This window comes from Anopheles gambiae, chromosome 3 (genome assembly GCF_943734735.2).
Source record: "Anopheles gambiae chromosome 3, idAnoGambNW_F1_1, whole genome shotgun sequence".
Taxonomy (NCBI): Eukaryota; Metazoa; Arthropoda; class Insecta; order Diptera; family Culicidae; genus Anopheles; species Anopheles gambiae.
The window spans coordinates 37,849,255-37,868,334 of NC_064602.1; the positions used below are offsets into that span (position 1 = coordinate 37,849,255).

The following is a 19,080-nucleotide window of genomic DNA, read 5'->3' on the forward strand; positions in this document are numbered from 1 at the left end:
ATTGAATCATTTTAATCTGACTATCGAAACTTTCCCCAAGAAGCCTTACCTTGGATAGGGGGCCGTAACTAAACTCTTGAGATAAGTTGTTACACGAAGTATTAGGAAGAGTAACGTCCTATCTTGGCAGTCCGAACGAATCTGATCTGCCGTAATCGGAATTGGTTTTATTTATACTGAAAATAAGTTATCATACCGCAATCTTGGCTTTGGCTAAGACAGATTCGAGAAGGGGTCCCGCAGTCTTGAGATAAAGTGTGAAACCCTGTATAACCCGGCGAATGAAAGAGATCCTTGTATTGTATCAGCCATGTAATATTCTAATTGGATTCATCATCTTAAAATATTCCAATACAAATGAGAGAAAAATGCTGAACAAAACTCTCATTCACTCCATAGCAACGTCCATCGCTAAACATAAACAATGTTCAATTTAACTGTCAAAATTTTGTAAAAGATTATTTTAATAATTAAGATTAATAGCATTGAAGTTCAATACCATTTTCAAATGTAGGAATGTGTTAGGAATGTATGTAGGTTTTGGGAAAATGTTTGTTGCCAAATCGTACCGACGCGCTATCCATTTTTCCACGATGATAATCAGCCGTACCGGCGAACTCGTTCGATCCTGGGAACGTTCGCCGCGACGCTCTTTTTCACTCATTTTATAACTCTCTAGATCAAAAATTAAAAAACCGTATAGATTTTGTACTGCCTGACCTAGTGGTACAACCACCGACAAACCGACGTGACACTGGCGTTACAAAAGTGTCCCACACGAAAGTACTGTCATTTACCAGTGAGGCGATCACTTCTGTCAAACTAATCTCTGTTCACAGCTGCTTCGATGTAAACAACTTTTCTAAATACAAATTGCGAAGGAAGTGTGAGGCACGATTTTGTGAGAATTATTGGGCAAAACACCCAGGAAAATAATTTGATGAATTTCTAAATCAATTCAAATGATGTGAGAAGTAGAGAAAATATTCTTCGTTGGAAGTTGGGGAGAAAAACAAAAAGGTTTAAGGATTAAGCACTACGCAAACTAAGGCCATTAAGGCCGGGATAACGGACTGGCAGACGAAGGCGCGAGACCGTGAGCGGTTTCGGACACTCCTGAGGCAGGCTTCTTAACACTGAAAGGGCCCATCTACAGAACTCTGTTAAGACTACCAGTTAAAACCATTTCTAGACGTTTAAGATGTGAGGCGCAAATAAACTATCAAAATTACAGCATATTGCTATGGATATTTTCTTGAGATGGCAATGAAGCATTGCATATGAAGTCGTAATAATGGTTGAGAATTATTTGAGAATTATTATATTGCCTTGATATTTTTTGGCATAAAATTGCACACATTTATGCAATTTGTGCAATTATTATTACTATTATTATTATTTTTTTTTTTAATTATAAACACATTATAATAATTAAAAATTGAATTTAATTCATTTTTTCAAATTTAATTTGAAAAAATCAAAGCGTCTTAATAATCAGCATCTTTTTAGTTAAAAATATAGTATTTTAAAAATACAAAAATAAAAAATTAACAATCATCAATAAAAATAGATTTCATTAATTTAGGATCAGAAGGACTTTCCTGATCACAAGTTCAATTGATTTGTAGTGCAATATCTGTGGCTAGTATCATTTTAAACAGCCCATAGCCTTAGGAATCACTTGTGCAGACTAATAAGTTTTAAGAATCTCCTCGTACAGGCAGTGTCAGAGATACGCGGGACCTGGTATACACATATTTACATAATCGCGGTATTAAATATTATTTGTAAACTTATTTATATTTATAGTTTCAGTTTTATCCCCTGAATAGATTATTAGAATTAGACAGATATCTAATAATAATGGGGCCCTTCACGATTCTACTCAGTTTTTTGTATGGAGTTTGACAGTTGGAGGCTGAAATCATGTAAACACTCCATACAAAACCACACACAAAACTAGCCTGTAATTTTCAGTCTAGATTATTCTAGCCTCAAAGCTAGAATTAGATTCGAGTACCTTCTCGAAAAATGGCAAAACAAGGTGGTGTTTACATTTATCCCAAGGTGCATTAAATAAATCTGGCGATGGAATTCAACGGCCGGTCTCGTAGTACAGTCGTCAACTCGTACGACTTAACAACATGCCCGTCATGGGTTCGATCCCCAAATAGACCGTGCCACCATACGTAGGATTGACTATCCTGCTATGGGGGGAAACCAATCAGTCACTGAAAGCCAAAGCCCACAAGTGGTACAGGCAGGCCATGACCGACAACGGTTGTTGAGCCAAAGAAGAAGAAGAAGAAGAAGATGGAATTCAGAATCAAAGTGTATGTAGTCCAGGTGGTCTCATAGCATGTTTTTTTAACCAAATTTAAATATCACTTTTTGTCAGCATGAGCATTTTTGTTCAAACAAACATTCTGGAGGTTTGACGAATACACAAAACACTCTTAAAATCTTTATTCAGAAGCAGAAGCGATAAAAATTAGCCTTCTAAATTTATACACCTTGGGAAAAGCCCACCTATATATTATACCCATATAGATAGTTGCTCGAAAACTGCTATACAATGCAAACAACTGACAGGCTGAAATTTCAGCCTACCAACTTAAAACGGAAAGGACCTCAATCTTTGCAAGGGGATAAAACCACCCACTGCAAGCGAAAGGAAAAGAAAATTTAATATATTATGATTGAAAACCGCAAAATACAACTCACGCAGATCTTAGAATGTGTGTCGCCTTATCCGCGATTTGCATTAATAGCGTATTTCAGGTACAACCCGTATAGTCTGTTCCAAGTTCCCTTTATCCAAGACTTAATATACATTTGATAAGATCAATTGATCTTGATGCCTTGGCTTTAAACAACAAGTCTTTAATTGTGCTTAAGAATACGTTTACAGGTTGATTAAAGCCAGCATTCAAAACTCCAATTTTAGTTTTAACAGACAATCTTATGAGCGCCTTCAGAACGTTTAAAAGTTTTAGCAACTTTAAAGACTGTTAAGTATCTTCAAAAGACATGTTAAAACTATGTGTCTTAGTACACTCATAATAAATAATGCTTTAAGTCATGTTTAAGTTTAAAAGGTATGGGGAATATTTCTTGGATTGCCTGCCCCTACAGAGGCCACACTATGTTTCACTTCTGGTGACTGACTCAGTGACGAAAGATCAATATTATTATGCGTTCCCGGCTTTTTTCGTTTATTGTTTTTTTTTGAAAATCTAATTATAAATTTTGAAAACATAGCTGGATTGCATTAGATAATGTTTCTACTCTTCTTAGATCATCATTGATCATCAAAAATTAAACAAAAAACTAATAAACGAGAAAGCAATAGGAGAAGTAGAGCGAGAGAGAAAGTGTGCGAGAGAAACCACGGGCGCAAGAAAATGTCCAAAGAAAAAAGAGAGAAAAAGTAAGCTGATCAATGTAGCCTGGTTAGAGAGCTTGCTCTTCTGTTTCAAAGTTTGCACGCGCTGCATCAGTCGCTATTTTTCAATCGAAACGGTGCAAGCCCTGCAGTAACGCACAGTTAGTCGTTGCTAGAATTTGTATTATAGAAGATAGATTAGACGCCGATACCTTTAGCAAAGAAAGGTATGTGTATTGTACCTGTAAGTGACGATTCTATGTTTAATTTGAAAGTTAATTGAAGGTTAATTGAGGTAAATTAAAAGTTAATAGGACTTGTCATATCCAGTTGGAACATGTACAGGCGGTCCCCGAGATACACGGTTAATGGGAACCGAAAACGGCTGCAAAATACCGCGTATCTCGAATTTCCGCGTAAGTCGATTCTCGTGATTTCCAGCCAAAATATCTCTAATTTTCATATAATCCTGCAAGTTGGGGGTGGTTTAGCCACTTAATTAATTATTTGAAGTGCTTTTGACTGATAATAACAGTTTTGAACCTTTTGAAATAGTGTTTAACATTCGATCAAAACGTTAATTATTTGGCCTCTTACAATTGATGTGTCAATTGCTCGATTGCAGACAATTTGACAATTTGCTCAAAGAACTATCAAATGTGTAAAACCGTGTATCTTCGAATCCGCGTACAAGAGGTGTATCTCGGGGGCTACCTGTACTGTGATGTTTTATGACTTATTAGTGATATTAGCTTTTGGTTCCTCGAGCAGGACCGTTGTCAACGGTAGTGATTCGTGGTTACGGAATGGAAAACAATGAAATAGTTAATTAATGTTTCTGAATACAAAGTGAATTCTAATAACGTCTTCTTTTATCTCGATGAGTGATTGACCGTAGGAAATCTAAGCACTAGAATATTCTTAAAATAAAATTCGTTTTCTTTTCCGCCTTAGCTACTATCTGTTTGTTTATAAACACCTTTGTATGAAACTGTCAAAAGCGAGCAGAAAATGGCAGCCTAGCAACTTTGGGGCTTTGCATCGACCCGTCGAAATGGTCTTTCAAAGACCTTACGTATGGTCCTACGTATGGCGGGCACGGTACATTCGGGGCTTGAACCCATGATTGGCATGTTATTATAAGTCGTACGAATTGACGACTGTACCACGAAACTAACTTCGATTGTAAAACACATTTCAAAACACAAGATGATAAAGCTTCTGTTTTTAATGAATGACACTCGGTATGCAAACTGCACACAGCCTCTACGTTTGATAGTAGAATACAATCGGAATTCAATAGTTGAACAGTTTATAGTTGGCATGCTTTTTAGTTGAACGTTCGATACTTGACTGACAGATTAATTATGGGAATATTGGCGTTTGTACAGGAAAACCGGTTTCTGATCAATCCACAAAATTCTCATGCCCTGTAGAGAAAAAAATTTCAAAACAATTTTTATGGAATAACGTGCCAACTAAAAAGCACATATCACATATCATTTCAGCAGGAAATCAAAGTTCAACCAATGAGCCGAAGCTGTACATGCATCAGCGGATCATTAACTTAATGGACATTCACACAGGTCAGTACTTCAAATACATTTAAAAATAAATAAAAATTAAAGCTTCTCGATAATGGCTGCGTCTCGCTTGTTTTTCTTCTTATTACTATCAGCTTTTGGTAGATAATTGAAAGACACTGGGAAGAGAAAGCCACTCAGCGTATTCCTTGTAAAGAGAAAGGAATGGTCAAGAATTCTATTTAAGATGCACCGATCACACCGGTGTATTTCAATCTCGCCTGACCGACGTGTAGCCAGTGCAACAGCACACCGATTCAATCATAACGGTGAGCCATGCGTATGTTACTAAGGGTCGAAAATGAGATACCATGGAACAGCAGAAGCCAGAAGAGAATATTCATGACAGTATTCCAAATCGTACGACCATTGCAGCGTCACTGTTATACTGCTGATCAATAGGTACGCTCAGACACGGCATATCGTTCTTCACAAATCTTTCCTCTTCCACCAGAAACAAGTGTCAAAAAAAGATTCGCCAATATGTTTGCGTTCATACACAACGAATCTTAGCTGGATACAATTAAATTTCTCTCGGCCTGTCAAAGATAGCAAGCAAATATTTTTGATATCCATCCAGCTATGAATAACTTGGATTGCTCGAAAAAGATTCGTCACAGGCTGCTAGACTTACCCTACCTCAATGAAAAAGTGTGTTTGACAAATATTTTCTAGCAGAATATGCCATGTCTGAACGCGGCTACTCAAAAATTAGACAATAATTGTTTCTCTATTTTAATGATGTGAGATATTAACCATGTTCGACAGAACAATTGCTGGTTAAAAACTGCTGTCAAAATCACCGTTTCCCGTGGCAACGATAAATCGTCCAGAGTTCGGCAAATCTTTTACATTCAATTTTTACCATCCGATATAGGATGAATGACACGATTCTTTGGTTGAAATGTTTTGGTGCAAAGGAGGTGCAAAGAAAGCTGTGTATTTTGGTACTTAAACTTATTTTTGGGCTCCCTGCGCATGGTAGAACAATCGATGGAAGGTTTTTAGTGATCCCATATTCAATCGGTAAAAACAAGTGTTAATGTACATCCGTTCATAAAAGTGTCATTTTGAAGTTCACTGAAGAATCGTGTTACATGAAAACACAAACACGTTAACAATTTTTTTACCATGGAAAGGGAAAGATTCGCCAACAAACAATCGTTCCTTGGACATTGTTATTGTAAGAGAATATTGTTGTTGTAAGACCTATTCAGTGTCTAAACCTCTTATCATTTGTTTGGATACTATGAGTTCAATAAAAATCAAACAATAGTAACTTTTAATTTAAATATTAATGTAAGCGATATCCTGTAAAACCAACAACATCAATAATACATCTTAAAACAAAAACTAATCAATCGACACACACAACACTGCTCTGCTAGATGCACGCACACAATCATGATTATGAATCCTTCCGACAAGATTTTAAGGGCAGGTCAGTTACATTATTTCACATGATACTCGATATGTTCTGCAAACTTCGACTCGAAACAGGTTTTTAAATTACAAATGAAACTGCATGTGTCATTCGAAACGTTTGTTCCAACATAAAAAAAAAACATAACTCAAGCGGGTATGGAATTGTAAGAAACTCGACACCTGTAATACAAACGTGCCCCTGAAATAACAGGACACAAGCGTATAACACTAGATTAAATAGCAAAAAAAAAGAGCTTGAAAAACTCGACAATTTACAACGAAGAAACTACAAGGAGGCAATACATTCCGTGTTGACCCATACGCCAACCGCTACATTAATTTTCGGTGCATCAATTTGAGCACACGTTAAGAGAAAGTAGTCTAACTAGTTTTGTCAAAAAGAAAGGAATTCTCAACGATTCTATAAAAGTTACTCCAAATGAAACGAGTCGCTTCAGTTTGTTCATCACTACAGTGGGGTCAGTGTCAAGCTTTTGAGATCATTTGTGAAAGATGAACATATTAAGCGTTTCCTTGGTTGTTATTTTCATAATTTTCACTTTTTACGATAGAACTGTTCAAAGCATTTCCACCTATGGCACGTACAACGCAAGCCTTCAGACCTGTTTTTATTACAGAGTATTAAAGGGACACAAAAACCCTACCCGTGTGCATGTAGATTCAGTAAGTGAGTTTTGTCATTCTTATCATTCATTTTAATCTGTGCACAAGTGTGGCGAATGTGTTACGTTAGTGTTAAGAAATATCATGTTACACATAAGAACTAATCCAGTGTTCGTGCAAACTTGTATGTTATAAGTCACTCACTCTGACGCCAACCCATCTAAATTAAACAAAAATAATTTCAACTGTACTGTGTTCACTTATAATTTTGTTTGACGCAGTAATAAAAGTAAAATTATTCATAAACAAGTATCATTCTTTCGTTAAATGTGCTATGGTTAGAGTTTGATTGCATCAAGTCGTTCATAACATGAGGACAGATCCTATACTACCAAATGTCTACTATAACGACTTCTTTTTGGCACTCCCATCGCTTTTTTTTGGCATAATCAACCATGCGCTCAACGAATACAATACAAGGAAACGAACTATTTCGCTGACAGGTAAATTATCTGACAGGTAAAGCTAATGGGTTGGGGGAGAGACATCATCCGCTTTTGATAATCACTCAAAAAGAGTATCCTCTTAAGCGGAACAACAAAATGGAAGAAATGATGATCTGTTCACTGAAAATTTACGAAATACTTGATACTGAAGTTATTTAATTGATTTAGTTCCGTGTTTATTCGAATAAGTTTTCTGGCAACTTGGCGAATACACAAACACTCTTAGATCCGTTCTCTAAAAGTTCTCCAAAACACATAAAATTGTCACTTCACTTCAAATTGTATTGCATTGTATTGTTATTGTATTGTTTATTGTATTAAGTGATTGGCCAAACAAGCGGCCTTATCACTGAATTAAAACTAAAACTTAAATAACTAACGCAGTGTACAATGACAAGACGGATCAACAGAATCTAGTAGGTAGGTGCCAGTCAAATAAAATGTAACGCTGATTAAACTTACGGGCCATCGCAGTCATTGGGTCGTTCTCGCTGTATGCACGTCTTGTAAGGTCAGTTCTTATTAGCCTGTAGTTACGGAACACTCTAGGAGGGACATTTATGTTGACTCTAGCCAGTAGTTCTGGAGAATCTATCTCACCGACAATAAGTTTGGACAAAAACGTACATTGGGCATTATCACGTCTCCTAGCAAGTGTGTCCAGACCAAACAAGAAACAACGAGTATGATACGATGGACGAGGGGTTACATTACGCCACGGAGTGAAGTGTAGGACAATACGAGTAACTCTCTTTTGGACAGCTTCTATTCTATTGTACCAAACACTAGAGAACGGATACCAAACTGTAGAACTAAACTCGAGGATGGAACGAACATAGGACTTATACAGAGTTAACAGGCAGTGTGGGTCATTGAGTTCTCTCGAATGTCGACGAATAAATCCTAGCATTTTGTTAGCTTTGTCTAAAATATCACAGTAATGTTGTCGGAAATCTAGTTTGCGATCCAGGGTGACTCCTAAATCCCTGACCGTATTGCACCGCGGTAGTTGTGTCCCTGATATGCTATAGATATACCTTATCGGACTAGCTATTCTAAAGAAAGACATTGACGTACACTTATCAACAGAAATTAGCAGGTCGTTATTGATACACCAGTCAGAGAAAACATCAATCGATCTTTGCAAACTTTTATTCACGCACTAATATCTTCAATGCGGCGGTCAATATCTACTTCGTATACGCGGCTTAGTAAAGCGATCCATTCCTATAGAAATTGTTTTCATCCGTTCAGTAAAAAGAAGCTTTTTTATATGAAAATTATATGAAATTATTATGAAATATGAATATATGAAATGTAATATGAAATATGAAATATGAAATTATATTGTTATACAAGAAGCTTTTTTATTTATATGGGACGATACCACCTGGTCTACACACACTATGGGTATCCATGAAGTAAAATTTGTCATTTGAGCGCTAAAACAACATTTCTATACACTGTTACTCGCCAATTAATGTTGGTAATAACTAAAATATCTTGAAAACTATGATTTTAAAAATGATAATTCATCCTAAAATCAACTGAAGCTGAACATTGTAGCCGGCTGGTGAAAACCCGTTGAATCGAAAATTGCACTGCAAAAATCTCCTATTACATCCAGAATCGGCTCATCATACTGCAACATGACTTTTCTTGCAAAACCAGTTCTTCAACAAAATATTCTTGATCTATCTGGTGTTACGTCTTAATCAAAATCTTGCCATGCATAATGACAGGCAAATGATATGCAAAATGCAGTATGTGCGTTCGAAGTATCAAAATACTCCTATTACTTCTCTTATGCTCGCACTTTTGTTTTGTGTTAAAATAGAACTTAAGAGCATGTTCCTCTCATATCTTCAATTTTGATCCGCTGTAGTTTTTGACAGATAGAAGTAAACCAAAAATCAAGTTGTTTATATGAATAGTAGATGTGTTGCGAAGTGGTTTTTTTTTGGATTTGTAGTGCTAGAAAACTGTGTTTAACGCATTTTTTTAATCGAATTTTGTAAAGCCCAGCTGAAGGTTTGGGGTTAGGTATTAGAGGATAAAATATAAAGAGCTATTATTAGCCTGAAAACATGCAAAGAACTAATGAAAATACAGCATGTAAAAACACACACACACACAAATAAGGTATAGAAATGTTTTGATATTATAAAACTGGATGAACAAAATCCGTGAACTCCTCCTGGCTTGAATGTAGTCGGAAATGAATCGAAATTGATGTTTTGGCAGTTTAAAAATCAAATATGTCAGTTTTCTGCTAACAAAACTTTCATTATATATAAGGAAGTTTCTTATTTTTTTGACAAAGATTCTAATTTTGTAGGCGTATTTTAAAGTCATATCCGAGAGTTGCACTGGAAGTTTGTCGCCTGCTGTGATGTCGACTGCCTGTCATGATTGATTTTCCCTACCAGACCCCTACTAAACCTTAGTACCCTACAGTAGTCTTAGTCTTAGTCTTAGTCTTAGTCTACAGTACTACCCTACTAAACCAACAAAAATATTTCAAATAACAATCGAGAAAAAATTCCCGACTCGAATCAGGAAAAATAATACAATAAGCCCCATTGTTTAAGCAAGATTCGAGAAAGTATCCCGCGGTTGAGATGCAAAAAATCATGTAAATAAATGGATTGTAATGTAATCTAATGTAAATATATTTTTACGCATAATCAATATCAGAGTGTTTGAGAATAATTGTTTTAGTACGAGAATATGAAACTTTTTACTTTCAAACTGTCAAAATATTGCTCTAGAGCAGCGTTCGGCAAACTTTACCGAAACTTTACCTTTTCTTTAACAACCGAAAGAGCCAAATTCACCAATAACGTTCGTAGAGTTTTACGTGAAGAGCCAAATTATTAATGCAAGAGCAGAAATGTGTGAAAGTTCTATGAAATATATGAACTGTTAAGAGCCGTCATCTCGATATCAAAGAGCCACATACGGCTCGCGAGCAGCATTTTCCCGATCGCTGCTTTAGACCCTTTTTCACTGAAAGCCAACCCGCAAGAGGTACAGACAGACTTTGACCGACAACGGTTGTTGAGCCAAAAGAAAACACAAAACTTTTATTTATGTTTTTGAGACCGCAATGAAATAATGAATATAAAGTCATAATAATGGAGGAGACTTATTTGAGAATTATCATAAGACAAAATACTTGCTATTTTTGCTGACAAAATTGCTCGCGTATGAGCAGAAATCCATGACAAGAAAATTACACTGTTGAAATATAATAGAATAACCTTAAAAATATCAAAGCACCTCAATAATATGCATCATTTTAGTTTAAAAGTACATTATTTAAAAAAAAATGTTTTAATCGCCCTGAATTTGTACCAAAAGCTTTGTCATAATAGACATGACCTGAACAGCGTTTTAAAAATGTCAATTTTTCTATTTGTCATGTAAACTATGAATTTGTTCATCAAAATATCAACATGGCTGACACTTATTGAATACATAAATCAAATATCATTTCATTAAAAATGAACACCATTGGCTTAAGATCAGAAAATTTTCCTGATCTGATCTTTAGTCAGTTTGTAGTGGATTATGTCACTCTATGGATGGCTTAAAAGGTGCACAATCGCGGTTTTCTGAATTTGACAGTTCTTTCAACAAATTTTGATGATTGGATACAATATCAGTTAAAAGCAACATGATAAAAAATGATAACTTTTTTTTTATTTTCAAATTGTATTAAAAGTGAGAAGATGATCACATTGCTCAGAATAGTATCTAATAATATGTGCAAGGGAATAAACCACTCACTGCAAGCAAAAGGAAAAGAAGAAATATTTTTTGGTTGAAAACCTCAAAAAATATCCTAGGAAACCACAATTTTAAGTCATTTTGACAATCGCTACGATCGTTCCCGCATTCGATCGAGTTTGGGAATATGGCAGGATGCCTTCTAACGATCCTAATATGCTTGATCAACCCACACTCATAAAACATCACGTGGTTCTTTTTAATATATTATTAGTTTATTTTCTATATCGCTACAACCGAGCGCTTCATAGCTGGATTCAAAAAGAATAGCAGTTCCTGTTTCCAAACTCAATAGCAGTTTAAAAAACATCTTCTGAGCGTTTAAAATATTTTCCTTTATGTCTTCAAACCTCTATATCAACATTGCAAACATCTCCTAACCATTTTAAATATTTTACCAATTGGATCAAGTATTCCATTATATGATTTTAAACACTGTAAGTCATGTAATGATACTTACTTATCCGGCACTACAACCGCTTTGCGGTCTTGGCCTGTCTCAGGAGTGTTAGAAAAAAAAAACACTTTAATGTCACTAGTGTTCATCCAACATACTTTGCCTGCGTCCAGAAAAATATGTTGTTATTTCTTTCTCTCACTCTCTTTCTCCTTTTTCGTACTATACTCTTTCAAATTCGTCCCTCTCTCGAGTTATATCTATCTGCTAACTTGACGGTCGTTTACCTTAACGGTCGTCTAAATTTTAAACTGCAGCTTAATCAAGTTCTACTAAAAGCTAACCGAATCCTTTGGTTTATTTTACGCTTTACCTCTATGTTTAGAGACCAAAGCTGCTTAATAAACCTTTACTGTGCTCTAGTAAGGCCTATTCTTTAATATGCTAGCATTGTTTTCAAACCACCTACCATCGATGACTGTTCGAGAATTGAAAGGATACAACGCCTCCTTAACAGGATTGCCTTGCGTGGTTGGTTTGGTGCAGCCTCATTACCTCCCTATGAAACGGGATTGCAGTTATTCGGTCTTCAGTCTTTAAATTTCTGTCGCCAAGTAATTCAAGCATGTTTTATTGGTGGTCTTTTAGTTTATTTTACTGATGCTCCCAATTTACTCTCGTCTATTCTGCTGTATGCTACTTCTCGTTCTCTTCGTCAACGTGATCCTCTGTCCGTTGAGACACGTCATAAACGATATACTTTCAATGATCCTGTTCCATCCTATTTCATGTTATTTACTATCTCTTTGATTTTGGCACCACTCTTAGCTCTTTTTATAAGCGTGTAATTTCTCTAATTCCTTGTCTAAGTTTTCTTTTAATCTCTTTTTTTTCTAAATGTTTATGATAGTCTCATTGCGCTCTGCTTGTGTTTTTTTGTTTCTTTTTTAATGCGGATATTATTATAAGCGGATATTCAATAAAGAAAAAAAACAAATTAAAAAAAAGATATGGAAATTCAATTTAAATAGCAAAACAAAACCAATTTCAAGTACATTTTCACTTGAGCTGTAGCCCGGGCTTAAAGCGTTAATGTAAAGCGGATGTTAAACAATAACACAGAATTATACAACAAAAATTAGTAAATAAATAAACACGAATAAAAATCACTATATTCATTGCAGGAAATCAGCCATCGACTACAGTACGTAATGATTGAACCGACCAAAAAGCTCATACCAACGGATATAGATATTCAACTATGGAATGAAGACGCAGATAATCTAAGCATCATTATATCCGACAAAAAATTAAAGAAAAAAATTAAGTCCAATATCGATGTATATGGATACTGCAGTCAAACGCAAACAAACCCAACATCACCTACACCATCGTCTACACCCTCCACATCAGCAGCTACAGAATCGTCTTCTACTATTACCCTTTCCACTATGTCGACTTCAACGACAGCCGGAACCTCACCAACAACACCTACAACAACATCGCCTACACCTTCGTCTACACCCTCCACGTCGGCATCCACAGGATCGTCCTCCACTGTTACACTTTCCACTGCATCACCTACTACACCGACAATGACTACATCCTCCACATCAGCATCTACAGGATCGTCTTCTACAATTACACTTCCGACCGTGTCAACTCCAACGACACCAGGAACCTCACCAACAACACCGACAACACCTTCATCTACACCCTCAACATCAGCATCTACAGGATCGTCTTCTACTATTACACTTCCCACTGTTTCAACTCCAACGACACCAAGAACCTCGCCAACAACACCTACAACACCTTCGTCTACACCATCGTCTACACCCTCAACATCCGTATCTACAGAATCGTCTTCTACAATTACACTTCCAACCGTGTCGACTTCAACGACGCCCAGAACCTCACCAACAACACCGACATTGCCTACACCATCGTCTACACCCTCAACATCAGTATCTACAGGATCGTCTTCTACTATTACACTTCCCACTGTGTCGACTTCAACGACAACCAGAACCTCACCAACAACACCGACAACACCAACGCCTACACCATCGTCTACACCCTCAACATCAGTATCTACAGGATCGTCTTCTACAATTACACTTCCCACTGTGTCGACTTCAACGACACCAAGAACCTCGCCATCAACACCTACAACACCATCGTCTACACCATCGTCTACACCCTCAACATCCGTATCTACAGAATCGTCTTCTACAATTACACTTCCAACCGTGTCGACTTCAACGACGCCCAGAACCTCACCAACAACACCGACATTGCCTACACCATCGTCTACACCCTCAACATCAGCATCTACAGGATCGTCTTCTACTATTACACTTCCCACTGTGTCGACTTCAACGACAACCAGAACCTCACCAACAACACCGACAACACCAACGCCTACACCATCGTCTACACCCTCAACATCAGTATCTACAGGATCGTCTTCTACAATTACACTTCCCACTGTGTCGACTCCAACGACACCAAGAACCTCACCAACAACACCGACATTGCCTACACCATCGTCTACACCCTCAACATCAGTATCTATAGGATCGTCGTCTACAATTACACTTCCGACAGTGTCGACTCTAACAACACCCAGAACCTCGCCAATAACACCTACAACACCATCGTCTACACCCTCAACATCAGCATCTACAGGATCGTCTTCTACTATTACACTTCCCACTGTTTCAACTCCAACGACACCAAGAACCTCGCCAACAACACCTACAACACCATCGCCTACACCCTCAACATCAGTATCTACAGGATCGTCTTCTACTATTACACTTCCCACTGTATCGACTCCAACGACACCAAGAACCTCACCAACAACACCGACATTGCCTACACCATCGTCTACACCCTCAACATCAGTGTCTACAGGATCGTCTTCTACTATTACACTTCCCACTGTGTCGACTTCAACGACAACCAGAACCTCACCAACAACACCGACAACACCATCGCCTACACCATCGTCTACACCCTCCACGTCGGCATCTACAGAATCGTCCTCCACTGTTACACTCTCCAGTGCATCGCCTACTACCCCTACAATGACTACACCCTCCACGTCAGCATCTACAGGATCGTCGTCTACTATTACACTTCCCACTGTGTCGACTTCAACGACAACCAGAACCTCACCAACAACACCGACAACACCATCGCCTACACCATCGTCTACACCCTCCACGTCGGCATCTACAGAATCGTCCTCCACTGTTACACTCTCCAGTGCATCGCCTACTACCCCTACAATGACTACACCCTCCACGTCAGCATCTACAGGATCGTCGTCTACTATTACACTTCCCACTGTGTCGACTTCAACGACAACCAGAACCTCACCAACAACACCGACATTGCCTACACCATCGTCTACACCCTCCACGTCGACATCTACAGAATCGTCCTCCACTGTTACACTCTCCAGTGCATCGCCTACTACCCCTACAATGACTACACCCTCCACGTCAGCATCTACAGGATCGTCGTCTACTATTACATTTCCCACTGTGTCGACTTCAACGACAACCAGAACCTCACCAACAACACCGACAACACGATCGCCTACACCATCGTCTACGCCCTCCACGTCGGCATCTACAGGATCGGCCTCCACTGTTACAATTTCCACTGCATCGCCTACTACCCCTACAATGACTACACCCTCCACGTCAGCATCTACAGGATCGTCGTCTACTATTACACTTCCCACTGTGTCGACTTCAACGACAACCAGAACCTCACCAACAACACCGACAACACCATCGCCTACACCATCGTCTACGCCCTCCACGTCGGCATCTACAGAATCGTCCTCCATTGTTACACTCTCCACTGCATCGCCTACTACCCCTACAATGACTACACCCTCCACGTCAGCATCTACAGGATCGTCATCTACTATTACACTTCCCACTGTGTCGACTTCAACGACAACCAGAACCTCACCAACAACACCGACAACACCATCGCCTACACCATCGTTTACACCCTCCACGTCGGCATCTACAGAATCGTCCTCCACTGTTACACTTTCCACTGCATCGCCTACTACCCCTACAATGACTACACCCTCCACGTCAGCATCTACAGGATCGTCGTCTACTATTACACTTCCCACTGTATCGACTTCAACGACGCCCAGAACCTCACCAACAACACCGACATTGCCTACACCATCGTCTACACCCTCCACGTCGGCATCTACAGAATCGTCCTCCACTGTTACACTCTCCAGTGCATCGCCTACTACCCCGACAATGACTACACCCTCCACGTCAGCATCTACAGGATCGTCGTCTACTATTACACTTCCCACTGTGTCGACTTCAACGACAACCAGAACCTCACCAACAACACCGACAACACCATCGCCTACACCATCGTCTACACCCTCCACGTCGGCATCTTCAGAATCGTCCTCAACTGTTACACTCTCCACTGCATCGCCTACTACCCCTACAATGACTACACCCTCCACGTCAGCATCTACAGGATCGTCGTCTACTATTACACTTCCCACTGTATCGACTTCAACGACGCCCATAACCTCACCAACAACACCGACAACACCATCGCCTACACCATCGTCTACGCCTACCACGTCGACATCTACAGAATCGTCCTCCACTGTTACACTCTCCACTGCATCGCCTACTACCCCTACAATGACTACACCCTCCACGTCAGCATCTACAGGATCGTCGTCTACTATTACACTTCCCACTGTGTCGACTTCAACGACAACCAGAACCTCACCAACAACACCGACAACATCATCGCCTACACCATCGTCTACACCCTCCACGTCGGCATCTACAGGATCGTCCTCCACTGTTACACTTTCCACTGCAGCGCCTACTACCCCTACAATGACTACACCCTCCACGTCAGCATCTACAGGATCGTCGTCTACTATTACACTTCCCACTGTATCGACTTCAACGACGCCCAGAACCTCACCAACAACACCGACAACACCATCGCCTACACCAGCGTCTACGCCTACCACGTCGACATCTACAGAATCGTCCTCCACTGTTACACTCTCCACTGCATCGCCTACTACCCCGACAATGACTACACCCTCCACGTCAGCATCTACAGGATCGTCTTCTACTATTACACTTCCCACTGTGTCGACTTCAACGACAACCAGAACCTCACAATCAACACCGACAATACCATCGTCTACCACAATGTCTGCACCCTCTTCATCGTCTTCACCAGGAACGTCATCGACAATAACGCTGCCAACATTTACAACTCGAACTAGACCCTCAATGATTAATCAAGTTTCTACGACAACAACTGTTGCTACTTCAATGGAATCAACAGGATTTACCAAGGACGCACCAGTTGTTACGGTGACTGTATCGACTATAAATCCTGTTGTGTCAGATTCGCCCACAGTATTTGTGTCCAATACTAATATTAACAATGCCGCTCCGAACGTTGGATTGATTTCGCCACAAAACTTACCAAAGCCTCCAAGTTTGCTTCCCTTATTGTTCGTGAAACCTATATCGCAGGCATACAACAATCTAAGAATTTATCAAAATGGAATAAAAAAATTAAACAAAAACCGAAAACACATTGTTCATCGGTACCCTCGATTCAAGTAACCATGATGTGTTTGATTGGGTCGATATGGCTTTTGATGTAATTGTAATTGATGTAAGCGATAGTTTGATTTATAAAATACAAATGAATTATGTTTTAACAGTGAGTAAGTAATGAAAATTATGCAGCAAACAAATATGCCTCGTAAGATTTTATGTGCTATTGAGATTTGAAAAAGCAAACTTTAATGGATTTGTATGTGTTTGTTTGGCGAATGGCGCACGCTCTTAAAATATGAAACATGTTTTCAAAAATAATTTACTACAAGTAAATTAATAAAATAAAACATTTAAAATGACTAGTAATAGCTATGTACTAAAAACAATAAAATTTAATTATACAACTAAATAACCTAATTCTTCCTCTTTTCATATTGCTTGTTCTCTTTTATCTTTTACAATTAATATCCCGCATAGCCTGACACACTGGAATGGATTGGCTCTTATGTTCATTCATGAGGGGCTCAAAACGTTCATCTAAGTTATATTTTATAGAATTCAATCGTACGTACATACAGTCAGTAAACAACACAATTCACCAAGGACACAATGCATATTAGACACTTGAACGTGAGATGTTTTACAATGCATAAGCTCACCAAATACCACACTCACATGCTGTTCAATATCCACCAAGTGAGTAACTTCTCATCGACCAAGTAAAAGAATAAACGGTGGAGAACTAGATCAGTTTTCTGCTTTTGGGAAAAATCCGAACGTTAATTCTTGTTATTATTAACTTGATATATTGTTGGTCCGGGAAAGCCCAAACATACGAATCGAAGACATTAAATGAAACGATCGTATTATTAATCATAAACATAATCTGATCCCGAATTACGCATGGCTACGTGATACTGCAATGAAGTACGTGTTTTTTGTATGAATACTAGTTATATAGTACAGCCAGTCTCGTGGGACAATCGTCAACATGCACGACTTTTTTAGCCTGTCATGAGTGTAAGCCCCCAATCGACTGTACCTTCATACGTAAGACTGAATATACTGCTATAGGTAATCAATTAGGCACTGAAAGCAAAGCCCAATAGTGGCACAGGCAGGCCTTGACCGACAACAGTTGTTGTACCAAAGAAGAAGTTATATTGGCCCGGTCACAGGCCAATAGAGTTTACAGATATAACAGATTGTGTTCCGTTAGAGGAACAGCAAATTGTTTTGATAGTTAACACAAGCTTTTGAATATCTTTTGAAGCATTCATTTCAAATCCTATGTCGCTTCCCCAAAACAGGCTTTCTATACTTATTAGTTTCACATAATTGATAATCAGTCCTTCATACTGAGTATGCTTTGAATGGTAATCAATCCCATCTAACTTTAAAGGAGTCCGCTGGCCAGTGTATCTGATATAGGAGCTTGTATTTGTTTACTTCTTTCAGATATTTAGGTAAAAAAAATTTAAAAAAAAATTTAGCTAATTATTGAAACTGGTTGCCGCGGGAGAACATATGGCTAAGCACCGTGAGGTCTAATGATCAAAATTGAATGTAAAAAGTACAAAAACATAATTATAATCACAAATAGCCACAAAATGAAATAAACAAAACGGAGCAGACAATTAACCAGAAGCCTTTACCGCCAATTTTTATTCTGTGATGAATGGTAGAGAAACCTTCAAGTGAGCACATAAGTACCATTACGAAGCACCATTAAAAGAACCATTGAACTAGTTCCTCGAAAACA

The 19,080-nt window shown here is 38.5% G+C and overlaps 3 protein-coding genes across 3 annotated transcripts; all 3 read left to right on the plus strand.

The window, feature by feature from the left end:
• The first annotated feature begins 9,281 nt into the window (after positions 1 to 9,281).
• LOC133392701 (probable serine/threonine-protein kinase clkA) lies at positions 9,282 to 14,808 on the plus strand. Its single transcript, XM_061653345.1, has 3 exons — positions 9,282 to 9,286; positions 13,183 to 14,713; positions 14,755 to 14,808. The coding sequence occupies exons 1-3, from the start codon at positions 9,282 to 9,284 to the stop codon at positions 14,806 to 14,808; spliced, it is 1,590 nt and encodes a 529-aa protein (XP_061509329.1).
• Positions 14,809 to 14,944: 136 nt separating this feature from the next.
• Positions 14,945 to 16,305, plus strand: LOC133392702 (mucin-2-like). Its single transcript, XM_061653346.1, has 3 exons — positions 14,945 to 15,952; positions 16,048 to 16,156; positions 16,252 to 16,305. Exons 1-3 carry the CDS (start codon positions 15,009 to 15,011, stop codon positions 16,303 to 16,305), a joined length of 1,107 nt encoding a protein of 368 aa, XP_061509330.1. The 5' UTR covers positions 14,945 to 15,008.
• A 119-nt stretch (positions 16,306 to 16,424) lies between these two features.
• On the plus strand, positions 16,425 to 17,708 carry LOC133392703 (uncharacterized). The gene has a single exon (XM_061653347.1). It carries the CDS (start codon positions 16,425 to 16,427, stop codon positions 17,379 to 17,381), a length of 957 nt encoding a protein of 318 aa, XP_061509331.1. The 3' UTR covers positions 17,382 to 17,708.
• The last annotated feature ends 1,372 nt before the right edge of the window (positions 17,709 to 19,080 follow it).

Coding starts and splice junctions, on each gene's coding strand:
- LOC133392701 (XM_061653345.1), top strand. Junction 14,714..14,754: donor ACAACACCGACAACACCATC/GCCTACACCATC, acceptor CGGCATCTACAG/AATCGTCCTCCACTGTTACA.
- LOC133392702 (XM_061653346.1), top strand. CDS start 15,009: ATGACTACACCCTCCACGTCAGCATCTACAGGATCGTCGTCTACTATT. Junction 15,953..16,047: donor CCATCGTCTACACCCTCCAC/GTCGGCATCTAC, acceptor CAGCATCTACAG/GATCGTCGTCTACTATTACA. Junction 16,157..16,251: donor CCATCGTCTACACCCTCCAC/GTCGGCATCTTC, acceptor CAGCATCTACAG/GATCGTCGTCTACTATTACA.
- LOC133392703 (XM_061653347.1), top strand. CDS start 16,425: ATGACTACACCCTCCACGTCAGCATCTACAGGATCGTCGTCTACTATT.